General features: G+C 38.6%; 1 protein-coding gene across 2 annotated transcripts in view; it reads right to left on the reverse strand.

Annotated features, from left to right (window-relative positions):
* LOC115620566 overlaps positions 1-27,766 on the reverse strand; it is a 42,787-nt gene that overhangs the window by 5,273 nt on the left and 9,748 nt on the right. Inside the window, exons 2-8 of one of the 2 annotated variants that reach the window (XM_030513856.1) lie at positions 26,413-26,920; positions 16,806-16,928; positions 16,437-16,576; positions 14,258-14,399; positions 13,384-13,566; positions 13,161-13,304; positions 12,827-13,093 (exon numbers count right to left, since the gene is read on the reverse strand). In XM_030513856.1, coding sequence (XP_030369716.1) covers positions 12,827-13,093; positions 13,161-13,304; positions 13,384-13,566; positions 14,258-14,399; positions 16,437-16,576; positions 16,806-16,928; positions 26,413-26,596 — 1,183 coding nt within the window. In that variant the 5' untranslated portion in view covers positions 26,597-26,920. Of the gene's footprint in view, positions 1-12,826; positions 13,094-13,160; positions 13,305-13,383; positions 13,567-14,257; positions 14,400-16,436; positions 16,577-16,805; positions 16,929-26,412; positions 27,110-27,766 lie in introns of both variants that reach the window. The other variant, XM_030513855.1, reaches the window with a different exon arrangement.

Consider the following 27,766-nt stretch of genomic DNA (forward strand, 5'->3'; position numbering starts at 1 on the left):
GTACATAATCTGACTTCGCTCAAATTTAAAAATGTGTAATGTTATGAATATTTAAATGGTTCAATCTAACTGGTTCCGACCTTTTACATGGAAGCATCAGTAGGACACAAATATCTTAAAGGTATCATTGGCTAGCCCAAAAGATTTTATCGCGAGACAACAAAATCAAATAGCACTCGCTTATTGATTCTAATAAATGACGCTGTACATGGGCATACTACTCTGTACAAGAGTATATTAGGTTTGCGGGAGGTGAAAAGTATATACATTCTTGATCAGCGTGACAAGACGAGTCGATCTATCCGTCTGTTAGTGATTTTGAGTCCGTATTGCAAGTTACATAATGATAGGCCGATTTAACAGGAAGTTATAGCCATATCTATATATATAAAACAGTTTGTCCTGACTGATTGGTGATCAACGCACAGCCCAAACTATAAAGCTGAAATTTAGTAGGCGATAGAAAGGGATTTTGGAAAATTCGAGCTCCAAAGTTTATTTGAAAAATTTTCGGTTTTTCACCGATGAACTTCAAATTTGGTTTTTGCAATCTATGAAAGAATACAAAACAAGAAAGGAATGCTAAAGTCGAGCAGGCTCAACTCTTAAATACCCTGTACCACCTCACAAAAAAAAAAATAAATTAAATTTAATTAATTAAATTTAATTAATTAATTAATTTTATTAATTAAATTAATTAAATTTAATTAAATTTAATTAATTTAATTTAATTAAATTCGGGAAAAATGAACAAACTCGTCCTTTCTCGGGCTCAGGAGAATCTGTATACCAAGTTTGATTATTCTAGCTCTTATACTTTCTGAGATCCTTGCGTTCATACAGACGGACGGACAGACCGACTCGTCTTCTCATCCTGATCAAAAATATATATACTTTGTGGGGTCTGCCACGCCTCCTTCTGCCTGTTACATCTCTGTCGGCAGGGGTTGCTGCTTTGACTTATACTCTGTACATGAAATGTACAAGAGTATATTAGGTTTGCGGGAGCTGAAAAATGTAACAGACAGAAGGTGGCGTGGCAGACCCCACAAAGTATATATATTTTTGATCAGCGTGACAAGACGAGTCGATCTAGCCCTGTCTGTCTGTCCGTCCGTCCGTATGAACACGTGGATCTCAGAGACTATAAGAGATAGAGACCCCAAATTTTGCACAAAGATGCCTTATGTGTGTATGCTATACGAGTTTGTTTTATTTTTTGGATTTTTCCCCCCTATGGGGGTTTTCCCCATTTTTAATTCGTATAATCGCCTATATCTCGGAGACTATAAGACCTACGGACATCAAATTTTAGCCCAGGATGTCTTATGTGAATACACATAAAATTTGTATTTTGGAATTTCCCTTCCTCCCCCCTCTCCCAAGCAAATCCCGATTTTCTTTAACTCCCGTAATTCTTGGAATTTCGAACTAAAATTTTGGAAATACCCCCAGTTTGTTATTATGTGTCCGTGTACCAAGTTTCACTATGACCGATTTAACAAGAAGTTATAGCCATAAATATATTTGCTGCTGCAGCGCGGCTCAAGCGCTGCTCGCGGCTGTTGTTGATGTTGCTATTTGGTTGACTGCACACATGTTTACAAAGACACGAATAGATGCGCATAGGCATACATACACTCACACAGACGCAATTGCTATGTAAATGTGCAATTATACACCCTTTACGTGAGTTCGAATACCGAGAAAGGTAAAATCGATCATTGATTTTTTTTTTATTTTCTTAATTTTTTTATAGCCTGTACCCAAAGGGTGAAAGGCTATACTAGTTTTGTGCGCATGTATGTAACACACAGAAGGAGGCGTGGCAGACCCCACAAAGTATATATATTCTTGATCAGGATGAGAAGACGAGTCGATATAGCCATGTCCGTCTGTCCGTCTGTCTGTATGAGCGCAAGGATCTCAGTAAGTACAAGAGCTAGGATAACCAAAATTGGTATCAAGGTTCCTATAAGCCCTAGGCAGAACGAGTTTGTTTATTTTTTCTGATACACCCCCCCACTCCCCCGCAATTCGTATTTTTTCTTATAACTTCCGTAATTCTCGGAATTTTAAAATCAATTGTGGTAGGTACATCCAGTTAGTACTAATGTGTCCGTGTGCCAAATTTCATCATGATAGGTCAATTCTGAAGAAAGTTATAGCCATAAGTAAAATCGCTGCTCATGCGCTGCCTGCAGCTCTGTCGGCAGCGCTGCTCGCAGCTGTTGTTGTTGTTGCTGCTTTGGTTCCACTTTGTGCTGCATACATACACGCATATGAACACGCATAGGTACGTGATGTAAATGTATGCTGTTTAAACTGAACATAAACATGTATTCTAATTTAATTTAATTAATTATTTTAATTTATTAATTCATTCATTTTTTTTAATAATTTAATTTTTTTTAATTTTTTTTTTTTTATTTTTCTTTTTTGTGGACAGTACAGGCTATTTTACTGTCGGGCTTGCTCGACTGTAGCGTTCTATCTTGTTTTATTTTCTATAATTATTGTAAACATATGTACAGAGTATTTCAAAGTCGGGACACCCGACTTTAGCTTTTTTACTTGTTTATCATATTCTTATAGAGAAACAATCGAATTTAACTAATTTAAATAATAATTCAAATTTTGAATAGCCCGTTTCAAGATATTCGAATGCAAAGGCGCGCAAGCGCAAACTTTCTCGTTAAGATATTTATATTACACTTTTGTTTTGCTTATATTTCTTAGAGAGAAATATTTTCATTGACTTTTGCTAGTTAAAATGTTCCTGCAATCACAAAGAGTCAAAAAAGAATGCATAAGAGACCATGCAGATAACTGTAAATTTTGACTTTACATTGTCATATATTTTGATGTCCCGTGCGACATCCAAAAACATCATTTGTCATCAGTCAAATATTGATCACAAATAGTAATTATCAAGTAAAAAAGCTAAAGTCGGGTGTCCCGACTTTGAACTACTCTGTACATATGTTTAGAATAATTATAGAAATTAAAAAAAAAAAATTTTTTTTGATCGATTTTACCTCTTTTGGTATTCGAACTCACGTAAAGGGTGTATAATTGCACATTGACATAGCAATTGCATCTATGTGAGCATATGTATGTTTATGGGCGTCTATTATTGTCTGTGTAAGCATGTTCGCAATCAACCAAAGCATCAGCATCAACAACAGCTGCGGGCAGCGCCTGGGCAGCGAATATATTTATGGTGATGATTAAAAATAGCTGTGAGAAAAAAAGCGTGTAGGCGCTGAAGAGAAAAATTGAAGAATGACCTAATGAAGTTGCAAAATATTAAAAGTAAACAGGACTTTAAAAAAAAGAACAAATGTTTTTTTAGGCAAAATCAATTTATTTTATTCAAAATAGTCTCCTCTGCTTCAATACAGCTTTTTGCACGATCCAAAAGCATGTCGAACGAGTGTTTTAGCTCGTTGGCCGGTATGCCCGCCAGTATGCCGGTGCAAGCCTTTTGAATGGCCTCTACGTCTGCATAACGCTTTCCTTTTATGGGCAAATGCATTTTTCCGAAAAGGTAGAAGTCGCACGGTGTTATATCAGGTGAATACGGCGATGCGGTTAATGGTTAAAATGTGATTTTTGGTCAAATAATCGGTCACAAGCGTCCATCGATGAGACGATTCTGAGCAATTTTTGGTCGTCTGTCAATTTGTGCGGAACAAACCGTGCACACACCTTTCGTAAGCCCTAATGTTCGGTCAAAATGCGATATATCGATGTTTTGGAGATGTTCAATTCCATTTCCATCAATTTCAATGATGATTTCGGCTGATTTTTGATGAATTCACGCACCGTTTCGATGGAATTTTCGGTGATCACGAATTTTGATTGGCCCACATGTTGATCGTCATTTATGTCCTCACGACTACTTTGAAAACGTTGAAACTACTCGTGCACTCTGCTACGGGATAGGCAATCATTGCCATAAACTTGTTCCATCAATGGAAACGTTTCAGTAAAAGTTTTACCAATTTTAAAATAAAATTTAATGTTGGCTCTTTGTTCGAAGCTCATTTTCGCACCGATAACACAAACACACAGACACTTAAAACGCAATATCTTCACTTCCAATCGATGAAATGTCATAAAATCGGTAAATATAGCAGATTCTAACGCACTAGTCGACATATTGATAGCGCCACCAGGGGGCGCTAGATTCAAAAAGTCCTGTTTACTTTCGAACCCACCTTGTATGTGTAGTATAATTATGCGTATCTAGGCGAGTATGTGTGTATTTGTGTGTGTCTGTGCAAACCAGTAACAAAAACAACAGCTGCGGTCACTGCTTGGTCATCTATATATATAAAACAGTTTGTCCTGACTGACTGACTGACTGATTGGTGATCAACGCACAGTCCAAACGGTAAAGGCTAGGAAGCTGAAATTTGGACTCAAGTATCCTTTCATAGCCTAGGTGCCCACTAAGAAGGATTTTGGAAAACTCCAGCTCCAAAGGGGGGAAAACAGGCTCCAACGCTTGTATGAAAAATCTACAGTTTTCATCTGATTAACTTTAAACTTAGTTTGTATACTCTCAGAACAATTCCAAGAAAAACTGTATGGTTGGTTTTTTAAATTTTTTGTTGGGGCTTGAATTATTGGGGTTTTCTTGGGGCACAAAAGGAAACCGAGTCAACAGCCCACAGCTCACATTGTAAAAGCTAGGATGCTGAAATTTGGGCTCAAGTATCCTATCATGGTGTAGATGCGCACTAAGAAGGGATTTTGGAAAATTCGAGCTCCAAAGGGGGGACAACGAGCTCCAAAGTTTGTTTAAAAAATCCGCATTTTTTAGCCGATCGACATAAAACTTGGTTTCTGAAATCAATAAAAGAATACAAATAAACTGCATACTCGGTTTTTTAAATTTTTTGTTGGAGCTTGAATTATTGGGGTTTTCTTGGGGCACAAAAGGAAACCGCGTCAACAGCCCACAGCCCAAACGGTAAGAGCTAGAAAGCTGAAATTTGAACTCAAGTATCCTATCATGGTGTAGATGCGCACTAAGAAGGGATTTTGGAAAATTCGAGCTCCAAAGGGGGAAAAGTAGCTCCAACTTTTGTTTGAAAAATCCGCATTTTTCAACCGATCGACTTAAAACTTAGTTTCTAAAATACATTTAAAGAATACAAACAAAACTGCATACTTAGATTTTCGAAATTTGTGTTGGAGCTTGAATTATTGGGGTTTTAATATTTATTCACTATTTCAAATGAAAAGTTTGTGTTATAAATTTAGTCCGATCGATTTAAAATTTGGGTAATGTAATCTACGTAACTAAATCTACAACTTTGCATTCAAGGATTTTCAAAATATGCATTTTACAAAAGCAGGCAGAACAAACAATACAAAATATCAAACAGGGGACAACTAAGTATATATATACACACACACATACAAACAGCTGTTCGTGTAGTTGCGTGCAAACGATTGAAATAGCCAAAGCAAAATGTGAGACACTAATGTGTGAATGTCCATACATATGTGCACATCTATGTATGTACATATGTATGTATGTACATTCGTCTTGCACTGACAGAGCAAGAAATGTTAATTAATTGAAAATTAAATAACATTTTTAAAAGTAATTTTTTCTTTGCTTAGTGCATTAGGGTTTTCATTAATAACTTTATGCAGCAACAACAAATATCAAATAGTTGGGGACATCACATACACACACTCACACACACAACAAGCAACAGTTCGTGTTTATGTGTGCAGTTCTCTACGTACGGTTGAAAAAGTAAAGAGAAACATACATATGTATGTATGTATGTATGCCTGTGTATGAATGTATGTACATTCGTATTAATGTATACATTGGGCAATCGAACACAGTTGTTTGATTGTAAAAAAAATAATGCTCTAAAAACAACAACAACTGCAAGTCATTGGCTCGCTCTTCTTCTTTCGTTTTGACCATTTAATGTTAATTGCAAAGGCAAAACGCCAAAAGTTTACAGTTATCGTCGCTAGGCAACGACTGCGTACGCGATAGTAAAGCAGAAACCGAATAACGGAGCTACGCATATTCTGCTTCGCATTGCGGGCGGATGTATGTATGTAGTAATCGAAAGTTCTTCACTTTGACACTTTAGTTATTATTGTATTATTTATTTATTATAGTTTGTTTGGTGACAATATGCTTATTATATTATGGTTATATTATATCGTTTAATGACGATAGTTAATGTTGTGGGTAATGAATATATTGGCTTAGCTTAATTTACAAACGACGATGCGATCGAAACGAGATTCTGTTGGCAACTGTCGAGTATGGTGAAATGCAATAGCAAGAGAGCAAAGGTACAAATGAGAGCGACATTTAGTGGCGTCGGCCACTTCTTGTTGCTCTCTCTATTTGTGGCGCATCTTGGATTCCCACATTCGGCTGTCCTGACGTACCCTTCGACCCGAAGGGGTCCCAAGGCTTCATATATTCTGCAACAGTCGATGCTTTGCAGGGTCCTTCTCCAATTCCGACATTCTCTACCTCATACCTGCCATGATTCTTTACTTTAACCACTTTATAAGGACCTAAAAACTTTCCTTTTAATTTTAATCCAGTCCCGTACTGTGTGCGCTTAATAGACACCAGATCATTCACTTTATATGCACGACTAGTCTTTCTTTCGGAATCATACTGTCTCTTATTCTCATTTTGTAGCTTCTGTATGTTTTCACGGGCCTGTTCACGTATGTTATTACGCTCGTGTTCCAGTTCCACTATTAACTCTTCCTTGATTAATTCCTTAATTTCTTTATCATCTGAGAAGCGCATTTCAATACCTGTCAAAAGCCTAAACGGTGAAAACTTTGTACTTCTTGGTGGTGTGTCATTAATAACCTGCTGCACTCTTCCCAAATGCTTGTACCAACTTCCGGGACATTCAAGACTCAGCTTTGAAAGGATAGGCACCACAATCTTGTGCAATCTTTCAACCTGGCCATTACCGCGTGGTACTCCAGTAGCAATTAATAAATGGATTATTTTTTGTGTCATGCAATACTCTTTAAACGTTTGTGATGTAAATGCTTTCCCCCTATCTGACACAATCCTAGAGGGGTTTCCAAAATTGGTAGCCTGCCTTTCTAAGCAACTGATTGCTTCATCGGCCCCAGTACTGCGTTTCGGATACAACCACACGAATTTTGAAAATGCGTCAACGATCACTAAGATCGTTTAAGATTTTATAGCGTTTATTTGTCAATTCCATAGGCCCTACGTGATCAATATGATAAGTGGATAAAGGCTTATCCCCCTTGTCTATTGGTGCCAAAAAGCCTTCCCTTTTTCCAGCTTTTGCATTAACTACAATGCACTCTACGCAACTGTTTACGATGCGAGAAACCTTTTCTTTCAACTTTGGAATGTAATAGTTTTTCTCTACAAGATCTTGTGTTTTCTTTTCTGAGAAATGGCCTTGCTTATGAGCAATTAATATTATTTCATTTTCCATTTGGCTAGGTACGACTATGAGCTCTCGACTTGGATCTTTAAAAAGAATTTGGTTTTCAATGTAAAAGTCCTCATATCCCTTTTCCTCAACGATGCTTCTCAATACCTTGGTCCAATTATCTAAAAGTTGAGCTTCCTTTAAACGATGAGCTACGCTATCAGTCAATACATAACACGATACCCGACTCAATGCGTCCACGTGCCGCATCTTGGAGCCTGACCGATGCTCAATTTTAAAATCAAAATCTTGGAGATACATTGCCCATCTTGCAACACGCAATGGAACATCCTTTTTCTTGAGTGTCATAGTGAACGCGTTGCAATCAGTTACTATTTTAAACTTTATGCCCAATACATACACTCGCCACTTTATCAAGGCACCCATTACCGCAAGAACTTCGAGTTCGTAAGAGCTATACTTTTCTTCACAGGCCGTGGTCTTCCGACTCATGTACTGAACAGGGTGAAAAGCTCCATCTTCGGAATCCTTTTGGAGCAACACTCCCCCGAAACCGTATTTACACGCGTCTGTGTGAATTTCCGTTTCCAGTCTGGCATCATACAACTTTAGCACAGGACCGCTAGTTAATGCTGATTTTAATTGGTGGAATGCAACATTTTGCAACTCTCTAAATTCAAACTTGGCATCCTTTCGCAAAATGTCCGACAGAGGCTTAGCCATTTCAGCATATCCTTCCACGAATCTCCTAAAATAAGATGTCAGCCCCAAAAAGCGTTGAACTGCCTTCTTATCGTGCGGTGTTGGAAAATTAGCAACCGCTTGAGTTTTTTCTTCGCCTGGCTTTATGGTGCCATCTTGCACAATATAACCCAAGAAGTTCACCTTCTTTTGCAATATCTGACACTTAGACCAATTTATGCGTAAACCATTTCTACTTGCAACTTCGAGTACTCTTTCAAGTTTTACGAGTCCGTCATATACGTCTCTGCTGGGAATAATTATATCGTCCATATAGACGACCGCGTCCCCATTTACAATCAACTCCCGCATGACTGCCATTATAAATCTAGTGAAAACTGCTGGGGAGTTTGATATACCAAAAGGTACAAACAGAAACTCAAACTGCCCATTCATGGTAACGAACGATGTGTATTTCTGGGAACCTGCCTCGACAGGCACATGGAAAAATCAATTTGTTAAATCCAATGTTGAGTAAACTAATGCAGCCTGAAGCTTTTCCAAGACAGAATCCATCTGTGGCATGGGAAAATTATCTCTTATCACTTTCTCATTCAACTTCCTGTAATCGCAACATAACCGTTTCTTTCCATTCTTTTTTGTAACCAAAACGACTGGTGAAGCATATTCGGATGTGCTCGGCTTTATAATTCCATCTGCTAACCATTCTTTTATTTGCTCGTCAACTATCTTTTGGTCACATACTGCCATGCGCCTTGGATGTTGATATACTGGCAACTCATCGGTTAATAGGATTTTCATATCAATCTGAGCATTCGGATTTCTAACAGGCTTATAGACTTTGATTAATTGCTTAACTTTATTTGCTTCCGACACTTTCAAATGAGACAAATTTAACTCTATACCCATTTCATCCTCTATTAGGCTAAGCATACACATACTCTTAAATTCATCTAAGAACTCGCTGCAGTGACCATTCTCAAAACCTACAATTTTGTTAAATTCATTTGATGCCTTGCTTATCAATTCTGTGCCCATTTTAGTTACTATCATATCGACATTGTTAAGTATTGTCCTGCCAAGTATGGCCTCGAAAGCCATGTCTTCATCTGGAACCACGTGAAACTCAACTCGCATCTCTATGCCATCAATCTTCACAAGTAGAACGAAGCTTCCAAACGTCAAAACTTGATTGTCGCCTATACCGGTTAAACATTTTGCGCATCCAGTAAATTGTTTAATGCCTAGCTTGAAAAAGACACATCTGCGCATAAGACACAAGTCCGCTCCAGTATCTAAAAGTCCTTTAAAAAATATTGAACCATGAACAACTTCTTTTAATTCGAGACCCGAAGCGGTAAAATTGCTTGACGGCTTAGTTACCTGCTTCGCCTCCTGCACTATGTTCGTCGACCTTTCTTGTTTGATTTGGACATCGGACTTGCATTGCGCTGCGCGATGACCTGGTTTTCCACATTTAAAACAATTAAATTAAAAACATGCGACGTCTCACCACATTTAAAACATTTGCGTGCTTTTTCTGTAACCCATTCCTTGTTTGTTTTGCTTCCGCTCTTATCACCTTGTGTTTCATACCTGTTTAACGACGCGCATGAACCACGAGCTTTTTGATAAGCTTCTATTTGGACTTTTAATTGTTTAGTAGTTTTCGCCTGATACAACAGTGATTTGTTTGCCCTAGAATCCGGTATACCTTCTACAAAATACTCAATAAGGCTTTCGTCATCGAGATTTGTGTGCTTTGCTATTTCCATAAGAGCATATAAAAAATCTTTTAGGGTCTCACCCTTTCTCTGTCGCCGCTTACCTAAACGTCGGTGGACCTCTGCCGCTGACAACTTGACCTGAAACTCTTCAGTCAATGCCTCTTTTAACGAGTCCCAATTTTGAATATCACGCTGACTCCGAATAAAAGATCTTGCAGCTCCTTCTAATAGTTGCTTTGCATACACAAACAATTGTAATTGATTCCATTGCATAGCAAATTGAGATGAGAATTGTCAGTGCTTTTTGATCGTGGCTCATCGCTGCACGGCATTGACACGAGTGCCGTGTTTCATATTCCGAGTTTGTGCGTGACCGTATTGACTCAATATGGCACGAAAAGACTCAAATGTGAATTTAAAATTAGGATATACCCTTATAATTATTCCCCTTTTTTGCACATAGTCTATCTTAAAACGTTGCGTTATCTCTATTTATAAAACAGTTTGTCCTGACTAATTGGTGATCAACGCACAGCCCAAACGGTAAAAGATGAAATTTGGACTCAAGTATCCTTTCATAGTATCCATCATAGTGTAGGAGCACACTAAGAAAGGCTTTTGGAAAATTCTAGCTCCAAAGCGGGGAAAACGAGCTTTAAAAAATATTAGTTATAGTGGTCATGTTCGTTTAACGAAATAGTTTGGCAAGAACAAAAATGTAACGGACTACTGAACAATTTTTTGTCAAGAACAGAAAATGTTCATTTAAATACCTTAAATGCCTTCCTACTGGTAACTTATAAGGTGAAAACATATGGATAGGTTATGCACACACAAAATAAATACAATTGGAAACATGATATTGAGCCGGGTTAAGACGGGCAATACCTGCTAGTATATACATATGTGTCTATAACTTCCTGTTTAATCGGCCAATTATTATGAAACTTGACACACGGACTCATAATCACTAACGGGAAGTATTTTCAGAATTACCATGAAAATGAATTAAGAGAGTTATGGACTGGGGTGGAGGGGGGAGGGAGGGAAATTCCAAAATATTCACATAAGGCATCTGGGACTACAATTTGGTGTCCCTAGGTCTTAAAGGCTCCGAGATATAGGGTATTATACGAATGGAAAATCGGGAAAAGTATTGGGGGGGGGGAGGGGTGGGGAAATCCAAAAAATAAAACAAACTCGTATAGCGTACACACATAAGGCATCTTTGTGCAAAAGTTGGTGTCTCTATCTCTTATAGTCTCTGAGATCCAGGTGTTCATACGGACGGACAGACAGATAGACAGGGCTAGATCGACTCGTCTTGTCACGCTGATCAAGAATATGTGGGGTCTGCCTCCTTCTGCCTTTTACATTTTTCACCTCCCGCAAACCTAATATACTTCTGTACATTTCATGTATAGAGTATAATAACAATGTTAATGTTAGCCATATTTACATGAAATAAATTAATATTTAATTAAATATCGACATTCTCCTAATTATTCGCTTTACAAAGAAAATTTGTGTATCCATTCACCGTGCATACGGATTCGTGTATTTTTACAGCCAATTACGTGATCGCGCGGTGACAGGCCGAAAAAAGTCGACACATGCCCATCTCTAGTATCTCAGCTGATTGCATATTTACAAGCGATTTACAGTTTGTGTTAAACGGTTGCATCAGTAACAACGCTACAAATTTATTCTGAAGAATTCTGGGAGACATTAGGCTTATTGAATATATTCTTGCGGCTTACAAAAAAAAATTAAATTATTAAAAAAAAAACATACCTGACCTCAGGGGAACCTGCATACCAAGTTTGGTCATTCTAGCTCTTGTGCCTTCTGTGATCCTTGCGCTCATACAGACGGACATGGCTCTATCGACTTGACTTGTCCCTCTGATCAATAATATATATATTTTGTTGGGTCTGCCACGCCTCCTTCTGCCTGTTACATACATTCGCACAAAACTAGTATAGCCTTTCACCCTTTAGGTACAGGCTATAAAAACACGTATCGATAAGTGTTGAACTGTACAATTAAATACATACACTTAAATGTATGTATATATATGTATGTACATGCATATGAGGATAGATAGCGCCTGCATCAAAAAATAAAATGTACATAAGTACATCCCCAGACATCCCGATTTAGGCGGGACGTCCCGATTTTTAAATCAAAATTAAATGTCCCGCGCAGGGCAGGGTTTGTCCCGCTTTTCGGGAATAATTCGTCCACGCGCGCATGTATGTAGATACATGTTTCTAGAAATTACTTGCCTTGATTTATCTCTATCATACTATATACATATGTATGCACATATAACCATACATAGTATTTATTGTACTTTATGTTCTACCTCTCGAATCGTACCAAAGTAATTGGCTATTTGGGAAATGTACTCTTTACATTCTTTAGAGAAAGTCGGAAGAGAAATATCATATAGAGCTCAATAAACGTATGATTGTAAGCACAAAAACTGAGCAGGCAAAGTCGGGAAAGACCTGCTAGTATGTCTAAATGACCAAGCAGTGCTCGCAAAAAAAAAAAAAAAAATCAATAGAGAAATGTCCGACCGGCTGTCTGTATCAATGAAAAGATCCCACAAAGTACAAGAGCTAGAGATTCGCCTAAGCTCTAGACGTCTACCTGTACTTAATGTTTTTTCTCCCCCGCTATTTGTGATTTTCCATAACTCCCGTAAGTTTTAGAAAATATTTTCATGTCAGACTTTGAACCGATTCAAGTTCCCAACTTGACGACAGAAACCAACTTCCCTGCGGGCCTAAGTACTATGCCAGAATGATGCTATGAATATGGGGATGCAAAGACGTAGGCGCTATATCTAACTATGATGCTATCGCAATGACGATCTTTCTTGCCTAACACAGTAACAAACGTTGACTCAAAGAAGTTTTTTTTACTGACACCTACCTTCCAAAGTGACATCATTGGGTGAAAGCAATGGGGGAAAATTAGTGCTTGTTTGACCTTCGCCGATAGCAATTGGCTCGAGCTCGTATGGTAATCCTGCGTTAGGTATAGCCCCCTGCAATTTTGGGGCTGGCGGAACTGCTTCAGATTCCTTATAAAATTGATCCTCGTCATACAATTCATCGTGGTCGAACTCCAGCTCGCCCTGCTGCAATTCGTCAGATTCTGGAGCGGTTTCGTAGCGATCTTTAAGCACCTTTCGCGGAACTACAAAAATGAGTTACGCCTTGGCAATAAATAAAACCACGATAATATGGTGTTATGATGTACTTACTGCAGGTGTAAACGACTTTAAGATACATCCTCACATCTGCTTTGCATGGTCTGCCGAAGGTGCTCGAGTCTGCAGTTACGGAACAGCGGCGCCTCCCATGGCAAATCTGCATAGCTGTCTCGGTAGCGTAGGATACAAGGCAAGCTACAAATGAAGGTAGATAGTTAGTAGGTAGTAGCGGATTTCTACAAATTAATACTTTGTAACACGCAGAACTACTTACTCGACTTACTGCTGCCTCCGGCAATCGAAGACATGCTGTCGGTGCCCGAGACCTGGCTATTGCATTGCACGCTCTCACGTTCTGTGTGGCCGAAGCTAGCACTGTAAATGGCAATACGCGAATACGGATTGCACACTAAAGGCATGCTATCATTTTCGCACGCCACCTTGCTGCGAAATTCATCTATCAAAAATATATACAAGTATGTTGAATTTGTGAAAGAGCACACAGCATTACAATATTAAAACGGATCAGAAGTTATCAGATGGGTCACATTATTTGGTTATTGATTTTGTGAACTAATAGGATTACATTAGGTGTGTGCAATGTATATATGTAACATTCCCCCTGTTAAATCTACGACCCCATAAAGTATATTTGATCATAATCAGTATAAACAGACGAATCGATACAGCCACGTACGTCTGTCTAAATGAACGCCTGGATTTCTAAGACATCTGAGCCCACATTGACCAAACTTGTAGACTCCCCTTTTTTTGTTTCCCCCCTCCTCACCTACAGAATTTCGTGAAACCAGACTTTGCACACCTAATCAATGTATAATTTTCTACTCTACTCTCTACTTGTTTTGAATTCCATCTGAATCGGTTAATTCTAAGAAAAGTTATTAGCGAAACAATTTAATTCCAGTATTACGCCCGCAAACTGCAGGAGTACGTTTGCTCTTCTTCTTCCCCGTTTTTCTTCTGCTAGGGGCAAATGCAACTCAGCGCCAAAAGTTTGCTTGGCTTAAGAGTATTTCAATGTTGGACTTGCTCGATAGAAACATTCTATCATGATTAATATGGACCAGGGCGGCCCATCTTTAATACAAACTTTGTGCTCCAACTCTGTAGCTTCATTGCAGACTTACATGGACGGCACTTATAGGCTATCTCCACAAATTTTCGTATACGAGAACAAGGATCTCCAGATGATCGCGATCTGGAATTAGCTGCGAACTTGCAGTGCCGTTTCTTTTGGCAAGTGTCGACTACCGCTTGCAGTAGCGCATACTGTGAAAGGTAGAGATAAAGAGCAAGATGTTGATCACACTTACTTACCCTTGTATAACACTCAAAAGAAAGTATAATCGACCAAGTGTGATAAATATGTACAATTTTTAATAACTTTAATATTGTATGTAGGAATTGTATTACTGAAACAGGTAGATTGGGCTCCCGAGACCATTATAATATTCATTTTATTAATGAACAACGTTCAGCAAAGCGAACCCGATGCATTTTTATACCCTGCACCCAAATGGCAAAAAGGGTACATTAGAAATCATCTCCGACCACAAGAGAAAGAAAAAATAAATCTATACAGCTATGTACTCGTACGTCTGTTTGATTGTCTGTCTGGATGAACATCTGGCTGAGCTCACATTGACACAACTTAATATTTATGTAAGCTCCAACTCCTTATCCCCAGGCAACATGAGTCATTATACTCTGTACATGAAATGTACAAGAGTATATTAGGTTTGCGGGAGCTGAAAAATGTAACAGGCAGAAGGAGGCGTGGCAGACCCCACAAAGTATATATATTCTTGATCAGCGTGACAAGACGAGTCGATCTAGCCCTGTCTGTCTGTCTGTCCGTCTGTCCGTCCGTATGAACACCTGGATCTCAGAGACTATAAGAGATAGAGACACCAAATTTTGCACAAAGATGCGTTATGTGTGTATTCTATACGAGTTTGTTTTATTTTTTTGATTTTCTCCCCCCACTTCCCCCCTATGGGGGTTTTCCCGATTTTCCATTCGTATAATCACCTATATCTCGGAGACCATAAGACCTAGGAACACCAAATTTTAGTCCAAGGTGCCTTGTATGAATACGCAGAAAATGTATATTTTGGAATTTCCCTCCCTCCCCCCTCTCCACCGCAAATGCGATTTTCTCTAACTCCCGTAATTCTTGGAATTTCGAACTAAAATTTTGCAAATACCCCCAGTTAGTAATTATGTGTCCGTGTGCCAAGTTTCACTATGATAGACCGATTTACCAAGAAGTTATAGCCATAAATATATTTGCTGCTGCAGCGCTGCTGCAGCGCTGCCCGCGGCTGTTGTTGATGTTGCTGTTTGGTTGACTGCGAAAATGCTTACACAGACACGAATAGATGCGCATAGGCATACATACACTCACACAGACGCAATTGCTATGTAAATGTGCAATTATACACCCTTTACGTGAGTTCGAATACCGAGAAAGGTAAAATCGATCATTGAATTTTTTTTTATTTTCTTAATTTTTTTTATTTTCTATAATTATTGTAAACATATGTACAGAGTATTTCAAAGTCGGGACACCCGACTTTAGCTTTTTTACTTGTTTTATTTTGTTGTCTGTACGTCCGTTCGTCTCTCTGTATGAGCGCAAGTATCTCAGCAAGTGCAAGAACTAGATAAACCAAACTTGGTATCGAGGTTCCCCTAAGCCCTAGGCAGACCAAGTTTGTTTTTTTTTTTTCTGATACATCTTCTCACTCCCCCGCTGATCGCGATTTTCCATAATTCATGGAATTTTTAACTGAAGTTGATCCCTTTAGTGCCTTTGTGGCCATCTAGGCCTTCATCATCATCTTCATCATAATATGTCATAAATGTAATCTCTACCCAAGCTCTGCCCGCAGCTATTGTTGCTGCCGCTTTGATTTAATTCTGTACTGCACTCATACATGCACATAAAGACGCATCTACACAATTGTGATGCAAACGTATGCTGCTGAAACTGTAAGATAATGTCTCTACAGATGTATGTTCAAATTAATGAATGTTTTTTTAAACCTTTTTCTCTTTTGCGGGAGTGGATATAGGGTAATTCGCTGTTGGCCTTGCTCGACTGTAGCGTTCTTTTTTATTGTGAAGTTTTTATACTTCATTATTTTTAAGCTTTCGTATAACTAGTTCGCATAAATACGAATAAGTAGGCTATTTCATCATTAAAAAATAACGAAAATTAACGAAAACTGCACCATGGATGTGCCAATCTACCTGATCCTTCCACAGTTCCTATAATGGTTGGTCGATGGTAGAATTGCTTACCTGTAATCCGCTTACGGTACACGTTTCCGGCGACTTCAGCTCGTTTTCGCTGGCAATGTGGATGAGAGCCTCACCGCCACTTCCGCTCGTGGCGGAGTTTTCTTGCGAGATGGGAGGGCAGAGGCTGTGGTCGGTCAAATCTGTTTGAACGTAATTGTTTCATAATTATTGACGTTACCGAAGCTCTTGAAGATTATGCAAAGTGCGACAGACTGGAGTCGCAAACGAAGCGAAATTAATAAAAGTACCTAACTATTTATCTTCAATCCACCGCATTTCTTGCCACTTTGTCGCAATTTATTGGCACATACGAGAATACGAGTACAAGTATATACACGTACATTTATGTGTTAGCAGATGTAAACTTACCACCCGCTCGTCCATATTGGGCCAGCTCTATTGAAATGCTGGTACCGCGTGGGCAACTCAGTGATAACTGTTCAGAATCGCATCCGGCGCGTTGGTATGTCCGCAAGGTGCCAGCCAAAAGGGCTAAAAGTTATCAAAGATCAAGAAACAAAATTAGTAAGAAATCGCCAACCGAAACAAATAAAGAACGGAGATAATTACAGTTCTCAAGAAGAAGGAGGAAGAAGCTTGGGGCGTAGTTCCTGGATAAAATTGATTTGCTTAAAAAGTAATAGATTTGGATACAAGACGAAATACCTGAGAACTACTTTTAGTTTTTTATATACTCTAAGCCAAATCCATCTCTGTTTTCCTAATTATACTATGTACATGAAAAGTTCAAGAGTATTGTGGCGGTTACATGCAGTCGGCCAATGTATACACCCCTAATTGATAGCAAGCTATCGAAAGGATAGAAGCACTTGGTGACTGATCGAGATACAGCAGCGTCGTCCACCATCTCCGCACGTTAATTTCACATATTGTATAATTTAAAGTTATTAAATAAAGTGGTTATTGTTACAAATATTATTATTATCACAACAAGATCCCACATTGGTGACCCCTACTTGATCTAACTCTGCGGAGACGTCAAATTTTAAAGAATATAAACTATCAAATGCTACGGCTTTTTCTGTGGAATTACACACATACACACAAGCGCAAATACATTAAATGCCCGCGTCACTCATACATACATATATACACACGTTTTAAATAATTTCATAACTTAATGAAACATCGAACCATGAGTGATTGTTCTTCAGACGACACAGTAATTGAAGGTACAAGTACGTCCTCTGCTGATCCAACTCCGATTGAACCAAACATGGATTCAAACAACATAGTTAACCGTGTGGCAGTGAAAGTCCCACCATTTTGGGCCGAACGTCCCGAGATCTGGTTTGCTCAAATTGAATCGCAATTTTGCATCGCAGGAATTTCAGCTGACCAAACAAAGTTTCACACTGTTGTGGCTTCAATGGAATCAAACGTAATTGCTCAAATTACCGACGCTGTGCTCAATCCGCCCGCAAATGTCAAATACGAGAATCTCAAGCGCAGTGTTATAGAGCAGATGAACAGATGAAGATTCGCAAACTTCTTTCTGATATTGACTTGGGTGATCGCCGCCCGACGCAGCTCCTAAATGAACTTCGTGGACTGGCCACAGACCGCATAAGTGAAGATTTTCTCAAATCTTTGTGGACGCAACGTCTGCCACCACATGCACGTGCCATTCTTCAAGCATCAGGCGATGATTTACAAGGTTTGGCGAAATTAGCTGACAAGGTCCGAAGGCTCGAAGTTGGAGGATTCGGCCAAGTCAACGTTACTTCTAGTACCGCAACGCCATCTAACCCAATAGACAAAATAATTGCTCGCTTGGATAATTTGGAGAAATGCATTCGTTCTCGTTCCCGTTCTCGAAACCGTTCACCAGGAATTAATACCCGTAACGCTTCTTCCTCAGTTTGCTGGTTCCATGAGAAATTTGGCAACAAGGCTAAAAAATGCAAGCCACCCTGCTCATTTAACGATTCAAAAAACTCAAAACTACTTCTGTTCCGCCGCCCACCGAACCAGAAGTCAAAAGCTACGTAGCACGCATTTACGACAAGGGCACTCAACACAAATTTTTAATTGACACAGGTGCTGACGTTTCAGTTCTGCCGGCTTTGCCCAAAGATAGATTTAATCCAACAAACTCTTTCAGTTTATTCGCAGCAAATGGCACGCCTATCAAAACGTTTGGTGAAAGGCGCCTCAAACTGTCACTTGGACTGAGACGCGATTTTGTTTGGACATTCATATTGGCAAACGTTTCCATGCCAATCATTGGGTCAGATTTTCTGAGCCATTTCGACCTGTTGGTTGATGTTAAGCGGCGCACATTGATCGACACAAAAACATCGCTGCAATCACGAGGCATCGTTGTCCAAGCGTGCTACCCGACGATAGTATCGCACATCACTGACGACGATGTTGCTGACTTGTTGAATTCAAACAACTGGCAATTCACAACCATAACACACAGCCGTCACCTTCCGACGTAACACACGTTATCGAGACCAATGGACCAGCAGTTTTTTCGCGACCACGGAGGCTCACTGGCGACAAACTGGCTGCCGCTAAGAAAGAGAGAACGGGGCATTTGTCGTCCCTCCAGCAGTAGTTGGGCAAGTCCATTACACATGGTTCGAAAAGCTAACGGCGAATGGAGACCTTGTGGCGATTATAGAGCACTAAATGCAAAGACAGTGCCTGATCGCTACCCACTACCATTCGTTCATGATGTCACAAACATTTTGTTCAACAAATCTATATTCTCAGTCATCGACTTGCAGCGAGCGTATCACCACATTTCAGTCGAGCCAAAGGACATACCAAAGACCGCAATTACATGACCTTTGGTTTGCGCAATGCAGCCCAAACATTTCAAAGATTTATGCACAACGTATTGCGTGATCTCGAATTCACATTCGTTTATGTCGACGACATTCTCATCGCTTCTAAGAGTATGGAGGAACATAAGCAACATTTACGAACAGTGTTTGGACGACTTCAGCACAACAAGTTAACAATCAACGCTGACAAATGCCAGTTTGCAAAGAATGAGGTCCAACTCCTTGGTCATAAAATTAATGCAAATGGATTTCTACCATTGGAAGCACGAGTCTCAACCATACGAGATTTTCAGCAACTTACAACAGCATGTCAACTGAGGAAATTCTTAGGCATGATAAACTATTACCGCCCATTTATACCGAATGCGGTAAATAGTCAAAGCAAACTGCAATCGCTGATAAAGGGAAACAAGAAGAACGATAAAACTCCAGTGGAATGAACTCCTGACACTGTAAGAGCATTCCAGGAATGTAAGGACCAACTTGCCAACGCTACTTTATTGACATTTCTCGCCCCAAATGCAAAACTCTCGTTAAGCACAGATGCCTCTGACACCGCTGTTGGAGCTGTAGCACACCAACTAGTGGATGGCAAACTTCAGCCGCTTGGATTTTTTTCAAAAAAACTGAATCCTGCACAAACTAGGTATGGAACCTACGACCGCGAACTGCTGGCAATATTTTTGGCAATACGCCATTTTCAATATATTCTAGAAGGCAGACAATTTACTGTTTACACAGATCACAAACCACTTATCTAGGCATTCTCTCAAAAATTGGACAAAACTCCACCCGTAAGAGGAAGACACCTGGAATTCATAAGCCAATTCACCACTGACATCAAACATGTGTCTGGTAGAGACAATGAAGTTGCGGATTTACTCTGTCGCATTAATGCAATTACCGACATAAATTTCGACGCCATTGCTACTGCCCAAGAATCTGATCCGGAACTGATGCAAATGCTGAAGGATAACAAAACCTCATTAAATATAAAGAAGATCGCCTTGCCGAACACGTCGTTTTCCCTATACTGCGACGTTAGCACAGGCATAGCTCGACCATTCATACCACAGCAGCTGCGGCAGAAGGTGCTGCAAAAAATACATGGTCTATCACATCCAGGACGGAAAGCTACACAAAAGCTCATCTCAACACGATTTGTTTGGCCGTCATTGTCAAAAGACGTTGGCAATTTTGTACGCACATGCACGCAATGCCAGAGATGCAAAGTTCAACGTCACAACAAAACAGCAACCGGGAGCTATGGACCAACATATCAACGTTTTGATCACATAAATATCGATATCATCGGACCATTGCCAACCTCACGAGGAAACCGATACTGCTTGACTTGCATCGATCGATTTTCCAGATGACCCACAGCAATTCCAATTCCCGACATATCAGCTGAAACTGTAGCCACAGCGCTGATAAATGGATGGATTTCTTTATTTGGCGTTCCACTTCAAATCACTAGCGATCTTGGACGCCAGTTCGAGTCAACCGTTTTTTCTGGATTGATGCGAATTTTGGGTATTAACCATTTACGCACAACAGCCTACCACCCACAGTCAAATGGTTTGGTGGAGCGCTGGCACCGAACTCTTAAAGCAGCCATAAAATGTTACAGGACCAACGACTGGTGCGACGTCCTGCCTCTAGTCCTGCTTGGATTACGTACCACGGGGAAAGAAGACTTAGGAGCCAGCCCAGCCGAAATGCTTTTTGGTTCACAACTTCGCATTTCCGGCGAGTTCGTCACACGTGGGAAGAACGAGCCAAACGAAACTGAATTTATAAAATTGTTTCGAGAGAAAATTAGATCTCTCCGACAAAGCAGCACTTCCTGCCATAGCTCCAATGAAACCTTCCTGCAGCCCGATATTAAAAAAGCAACACACGTATTTGTTCGTCTTGATCGTGTTCGTACTCCATTGGAAGCTACGAGGGCCCATTCGAGGTTCTAAGCAGAAACGATAAATTCTTTAATGTCCGCTTGGCAAATAGAGATGTAAACATCTCCATCGACCGTCTGAAAGCTGCATTTTTGGACAAAGCGCAAGCACCGCCTACGATTGCCGTGGATCCCGAAATACTTTCACCTGCAGAAGGCTCCAGAGAAGAAACACCGACTCCATCCTTTACCACCACAAAATCGGGTCGAACCGTCCGGTTCCCTCCAAGATACCGATAGGTTCCCATCTAACGGCGGAGTACTGTGGCGGTTACATGCAGTCGGCCAATGTATACACCCCTAATCGATAGCAAGCTATCGAAACCACCATCTCCGCACGTTAATTTCGCATATTGTATAATTTAAAGTTATTAAATAAAGTGGTTATTGTTACAAATATTATTATTATCACAACAAGATCCCACAGTATATTAAATGTAACAGACAGAAGGAGGCGTGGCAGACCCCACAAAGTACTTGTATATATATTCTTGATCAGCATGACAAGACGAGTCGATCTATGTCTATCTGTCTGTGCGTCTGTCCGTATGAACACCTCGATCTCAGAGACTACAAGAGGTAGAGACACAAAATTTTGCACAAAGATACCTTATGTGTGTACGCTATATGAGTTTGTTTTATTTATTTGATTTTCCCCCCTATGGGGTTTTCCCGATTTTCCATTCGTATAATCGCCCATATCTCGGACACTATAAAAGCTGGGGACACCAAATTTTAGTCCCAGGTGCTTCATGTGAATACGCAGAAAATGTATACTTTGGAATTTCCCTCCCTCACCCCTCTCCCAAGCAATTATATTATTTAAATTAATAATTTGTTTTTAATTTAATTAAATAAATACATTTATACAAAAAGGAGACTATTTTATGTACAGTTTCAACAGCATACATTTACATGCAGCACAAAGTTGAACCAAAGCAGCAACAACAACAGCTTCGGGCAGAGCTACAAGCAGAGCAGCGATTTTATTTATGGCTATAACTTTCTTCATAACTTCATTCATAAAAAAATTCAAACTTGTACTTTCTCGGACTTAGGAGAATCTGGATGCCAAGTTTGGTTTTTCTAGCTCTTATACTTTCTGAAATCCTTGCGTCCGTACAGACAGCTGGACATGGCTATATCGACTCGTCCTGTCATCCTGATCAATAATATATATACTTTATGGGGTCTGCCACGCCTCCTTCTGTGTGTTACATACATTCGCACAAAACTAGTATGTATACCCTTTTACCGTCCCTTTTTTCGGCATAAAGTCCAAAAAAGAAGGTATCGTCGTATGAGCCTGTGAGCATTTTCAGTATTTTAAACTATGTATTTGTTTGATTTTTAATTATAATAGTAATACTAATATAATTTTATAAACATATACATATTCAAGTCCTCCCCCTCCCCTCTCTCCTCACGCTATAGAATTTAGTCAATACACTCCACATTTTAAAAGCAATATAAACAAAACTTGGCACACGTAATCAATATACAATTATTTACTTTACTTTATTTCATCCAAATCGGTTAATTCTAAGAAAAATTTCTCTACAAATCGATTACAACTTGGCATGTGCTTTTTAATATGACTGGCGAAGGCGTATACTTTTTCCGATATCAACATAATATTATATTCATTTTACTTAAATTTTCTGCAATATATACAGCTTAATTCTTGGAATTTCGAACTCAAACTTTGCAAATACCCCCAGTTAGTGATTATGTGTCCATATGCCAAGTTTCATCACGGTAGACAAATTTAGTAGGAAGTTATAGCCATAAATATATTCGCTGCCCAAGCGCTGCCCGCAGCTGTTGTTGATGCTGATGCTTTGGTTGACTGCAAACATGCTTATACATACACGAATAGACGCGCATAGACATTCATACTCTCACTAGACGTAATTGCTTTGTATATGTGCAATTATACATCCTTTACGTGAGTTCGAATACCGAGAGAGGTAAAATCGATCCAAATTTTTTTTTAAATTTTTGTAATTTTTATAATTCTTGTAAACATGTGTACAGAGTATTTCAATGTCGGGACACCCGACTTTAGCTTTTTTCTGGAGATAATATATGTATGTATTTGTCTCACACTTAAAATGAAAAAGGATAAATTGCACAATTATCGATATTCTATTAAACGCGTGACTTGGTATTCTTCTTAATTGAAACGGTAAAGCTGATAAAAAACAAATGTATGACAAAACATCATAAAACATAAGGAACAAATTTTGTATACCCAAAACATATACATATATATCTTAAAATAGCGGCAATATCAAAAACAAATTTTGCACAAATATCAATTTTACTGAGGTAATAACGAATACGACTCGGTGGGGGGATTTTATTTGCCAAACGGCCAGCTATGCCCCAATTCACAGCAGAGAGTAGTCAGATACGATATTAGATCTAACAAAAAATAAATGGATTTATTATAAATGGATAAAATGGTTTTTTCGGCAAAATCAATTTATTTTATTCAAAATAGTCTCCTTCTGCTTCAATCCAGCTTTTTGCACGATCCAAAAGCATGTCGAACGAGTATTTTAGCTCGTTGGCCGGTATGGCCGCCAGTATGCCGGTGTATAAAACAGTTTGTCCTGACTGACTCACTGACTGATTGGCAATCAACGCACAGCCCAAACGGTAAAAGCTAGGAAGCTGGACACAACATCTCTCTCACAGTGAAAGTGAGCACTAAGAAGGGATTTTTGATAATTCGAGCTCCAAGTGGAGGAAAATGAGCTCCAAAGTTTGTTTGAAAAATCCGCATTTTTCTACCAATCAACTTCATTTTGGTTTGGATTTTAATATCTATAAAAGAATGCAAAAAAGAACTGCATACTCGGTTTTTTGAAATTGGTCTTGGACCTTGAATTAGTGGGGTTTTAATATTTATTCACTTTTTCAAATGATAATTTTGTGTTATAAATGTTGTCCGATCGATTTCAAATGTGGGTAATGTAATCTACGTAACTAAATCTACAACTTTGCATTCAAGGATTTTCAAAATATAGAAATACTGTTCTTGCTTTACAAATGCAGGCAGAACAAACAACATAAAATGCATATCACACAGTTGGGGACAACTTAGTATACATACACACACACATATACAAGCAGCTGTTCGTGTAGTTGCGTGCAAACGATTGAAATAGCCAAAGCAAAATGTGAGACACTAATGTGTAAACGTATGTACACATGTCAAGAAATATTGATTAATTAAAAACGATTTAACATTTTTAAAAGTAATTTATTTTGTTAAGTACATTTGGCATTATTTATTTATTATTTAAACACATCGTGCATTTTTTAATCAAAATTATAATTTTGTGGACCCACTTCGGAAAACCTGCGTATCATATGTATATGATTTGTTCTAATCGAACTCAATAAATTATAATATGTTATTATTTAGATATTATGCTTATTGCATTCAAACTTCGATTTATCGATAGTATCGGTAGATACAGCTATCGAAAGTTGTACTCTAGGAAATTGAAATGGGAAGTGTCAGTGCTTTTTGATCGTGGCTCATCGCTCAGTTATAGTGGTCATGTGTGTGTACGTTTAACGAAATATTTTGGCAAGAACCAAAATGTAACGAACTACTGAATAATATTTTGTCAAGAACAAAAAATGTTCATTTAAATACTTAAAATAATTAATTAAAGTAATTAATAAGGTGAAAATATATGGGTAGGTCATGCACACACACAAAATAAATAGAATTTGAAGTATTATATTGGGCCGGGTTAAGACGGGCAATAACTGCTAGTAAATAATAAAAGACAAAATATAATTAAAAGCTAATTCCCGTTGGGGAAAGATTTATTAGCCAGTCTGGCGAGCTATGCCTCTACTCCAAGCAGTGGTGATCAGTGATACTGCCGGAAGTAGCTGAAAATATAGGATTTTATTGAGGGGAGAGAAAGCTCACTTGAGATTAATAAGTAAAAAGTGTTATAATTACTATATACTCGAAAAGGATTGTGCATGGCGTAATCACAAGTGCATCTTTTAAGTTAAGTTCCTTTTTGGCCTGGAAGTTACAGACAAATTTATACGACCTAGAAGCATAGCGAAATCAACAGGGTGACAAGACAAGTCAATATAGCCATGTCCGTCCGTCCCGTGGAAGTAAGCTGTAAGAGGTCTGAAGTCTTCGCTGCATGTTCTCTATATGTAAGTATCATACAACCATGTGGTCATTTCGAGTTTTAATCTTGACTTTACTATTAATCATAATAAGGATAAATGCATTTTTCACAATAATATAATATATCTACAATTTTTATACTCTGTACATGCAATGTACAAGAGTATACTAGGTTTGCGCGAGCTGAAAAATGTAACAGGCAGAAGGAGGCGTGGCAGACCCCACAAAGTATATATATTCTTGATCAGCATGACAAGACGAGTCGATATAGTCCTGTCTGTCTGTATATGAACATATGAACACCTGGATCTCAGAGACTATAAGAGATAGAGACACCAAATTGTGCACAAAGATGCCTTATATGTGTACGCTGTGCAAGTTTATTTTATTTTTTGATTCCCCCCACACACACATATGGTTAAGTGTTGAACTGTACAATTGAATACATACACTTACATATGTACATGCATATGAGGATAGATAGCGCCTCCATTCAAAAATATAATGTACATACATATGTATGTACATATCAGCGTTGCCAGACGTCCCGATTTTGGAGGGACATTCCGATTTTTCAATCAAAATTAAATATCCCGTGCGGGACAGGCTCAGTCCCGCTTTTCGGGGATAACTCGACCATGCGTGCTGAAGAATTTCGGACGAGTTGCATTTATAAGTGAGGACTGTATGTATGTATGTCGTTGTTAAATTTTACAGTGTTTAATTCTAGAAACTACTAGCCCTCAATGTCACAATCTACATATTTATGCATGCAAATTGTTTGCATTGGGGCCTTACTGGTGCATGAAAAAAATTTAATGTATTTATGTTCATATGTATGTGGGTATGTAAGTATGTGTCAAAGTGTTGGTGAGCCCCAATAAGTGATTTTAGAAAATTAGAAATTCGAGTAACTTTAATCTTGGTTTATGTACTTACTCTAAGAAAGAATACAAGAAAAACTGCGTTGTATTTTTGTAACTTATTATTAAAGATAATAACATAGCAAAATAGGTGTATATTTACCTAAGGGATCAACCCGATAAATAACCTCCGCCAAGACTGACCGGGTAATTAGGCATATAGCTGCCAGGAGCCAGGCCGCACATCTCCAAGAACAGCATTTACGGACACAGGAACGTAGGCGAGGACATGGGTAATGCAGCTGCTGTGCGGGTGCTGCCTCTGGTCTTGGAGTATTGGTGACCATAGCCAGCAGCCACAAAAGTTTGTTGTTATTGTTGAGGTTCCTACAGCTGCGGCTGCGCCTGCCGCTTTAAATATCTTAAGCTCTTTCGCAGCAATGATTAATATCTGATCTGATGCTTCCTTATAGAACGATTGGTGCGCTTTAAATGTTCGTATTTTCACAAGAATTGTTAAAAAGGAATTCACTAGAATTCACATTCCTTATAATTTTCATATCATGCCATTGTCGCTTGCATTGATAACACTTGGATAAATTGACCATTGATATTACAAATTTCACATTTCATACACTTCACACCATTGTAATTGTTCGTTTTCATAATTGCTGCAAACAAGCCGAATAATTTTATAATTTTATTGAAACCGTGTACCTGCCAGGACCATAGAGTCATTTATAAAATATTTGTCCTTTTCTATAAGTTAAATTGTTGACTACAATCATGTTTTCTTATCAGTTTAATACCGTGTACCCAATTGGTTGAAAGCTTTGCCTGCAGTCGTTGTTTTTGCTCATCTGCAAAGACACAAATAGACACTCATACGAGTATGTCTTTATTTATTTTTTAATTTTTATTAAAAATATATATATTTAACACTAGAAAGGCCACGGAGGTCAGTTTGACGGTTCGGCGATTTCATTCTTAAATATTTTACGAACAATGTTTTAGGTTCTTGGGGGGCTCCTGTTTTTATTTATTTAGAGTTCTAAGTTAGGTGTTGTTGTGAAAAATCGTGATTTGCTACAAAAATTCCGTCTCAATTCTTCTGAAATAGAACAAGAACTGTCGCGGGACGTACAACAAGATTTGTCAAGTGATGAAATTGGTGATGATTTATCAGACAATCTATTTGAAACCCGTGATGCAGAATTTCAACCGGAACAGGTCACTTTATCATCTGAAGACTCCGAAGTAGATTTCCCTGCTACAAATAACAATACAGGGTGCGCCATCTTTTATGTCGGTATGTAAATATTGAATAACTTTGTCATTAGTGAACCGATTGACCGATTAATGTTGTTTTCAAAAATTAGTCTGAAGAAATTGTACAGAACCAAATTAAATAAAAATATCTCATACTTGAAAATCGGTTGTTTATTTTCAAAGATATTCAATGTTTACATACCGACATAAAAGATGGCGCACCCTGTAATGTAAACTCGCACAGAGGA

Source organism: Scaptodrosophila lebanonensis, unplaced genomic scaffold (genome assembly GCF_003285725.1).
Source record: "Scaptodrosophila lebanonensis strain 11010-0011.00,11010-0021.00 unplaced genomic scaffold, SlebRS2 tig00000024-arrow-pilon, whole genome shotgun sequence".
NCBI classification, from domain to species: Eukaryota; Metazoa; Arthropoda; class Insecta; order Diptera; family Drosophilidae; genus Scaptodrosophila; species Scaptodrosophila lebanonensis.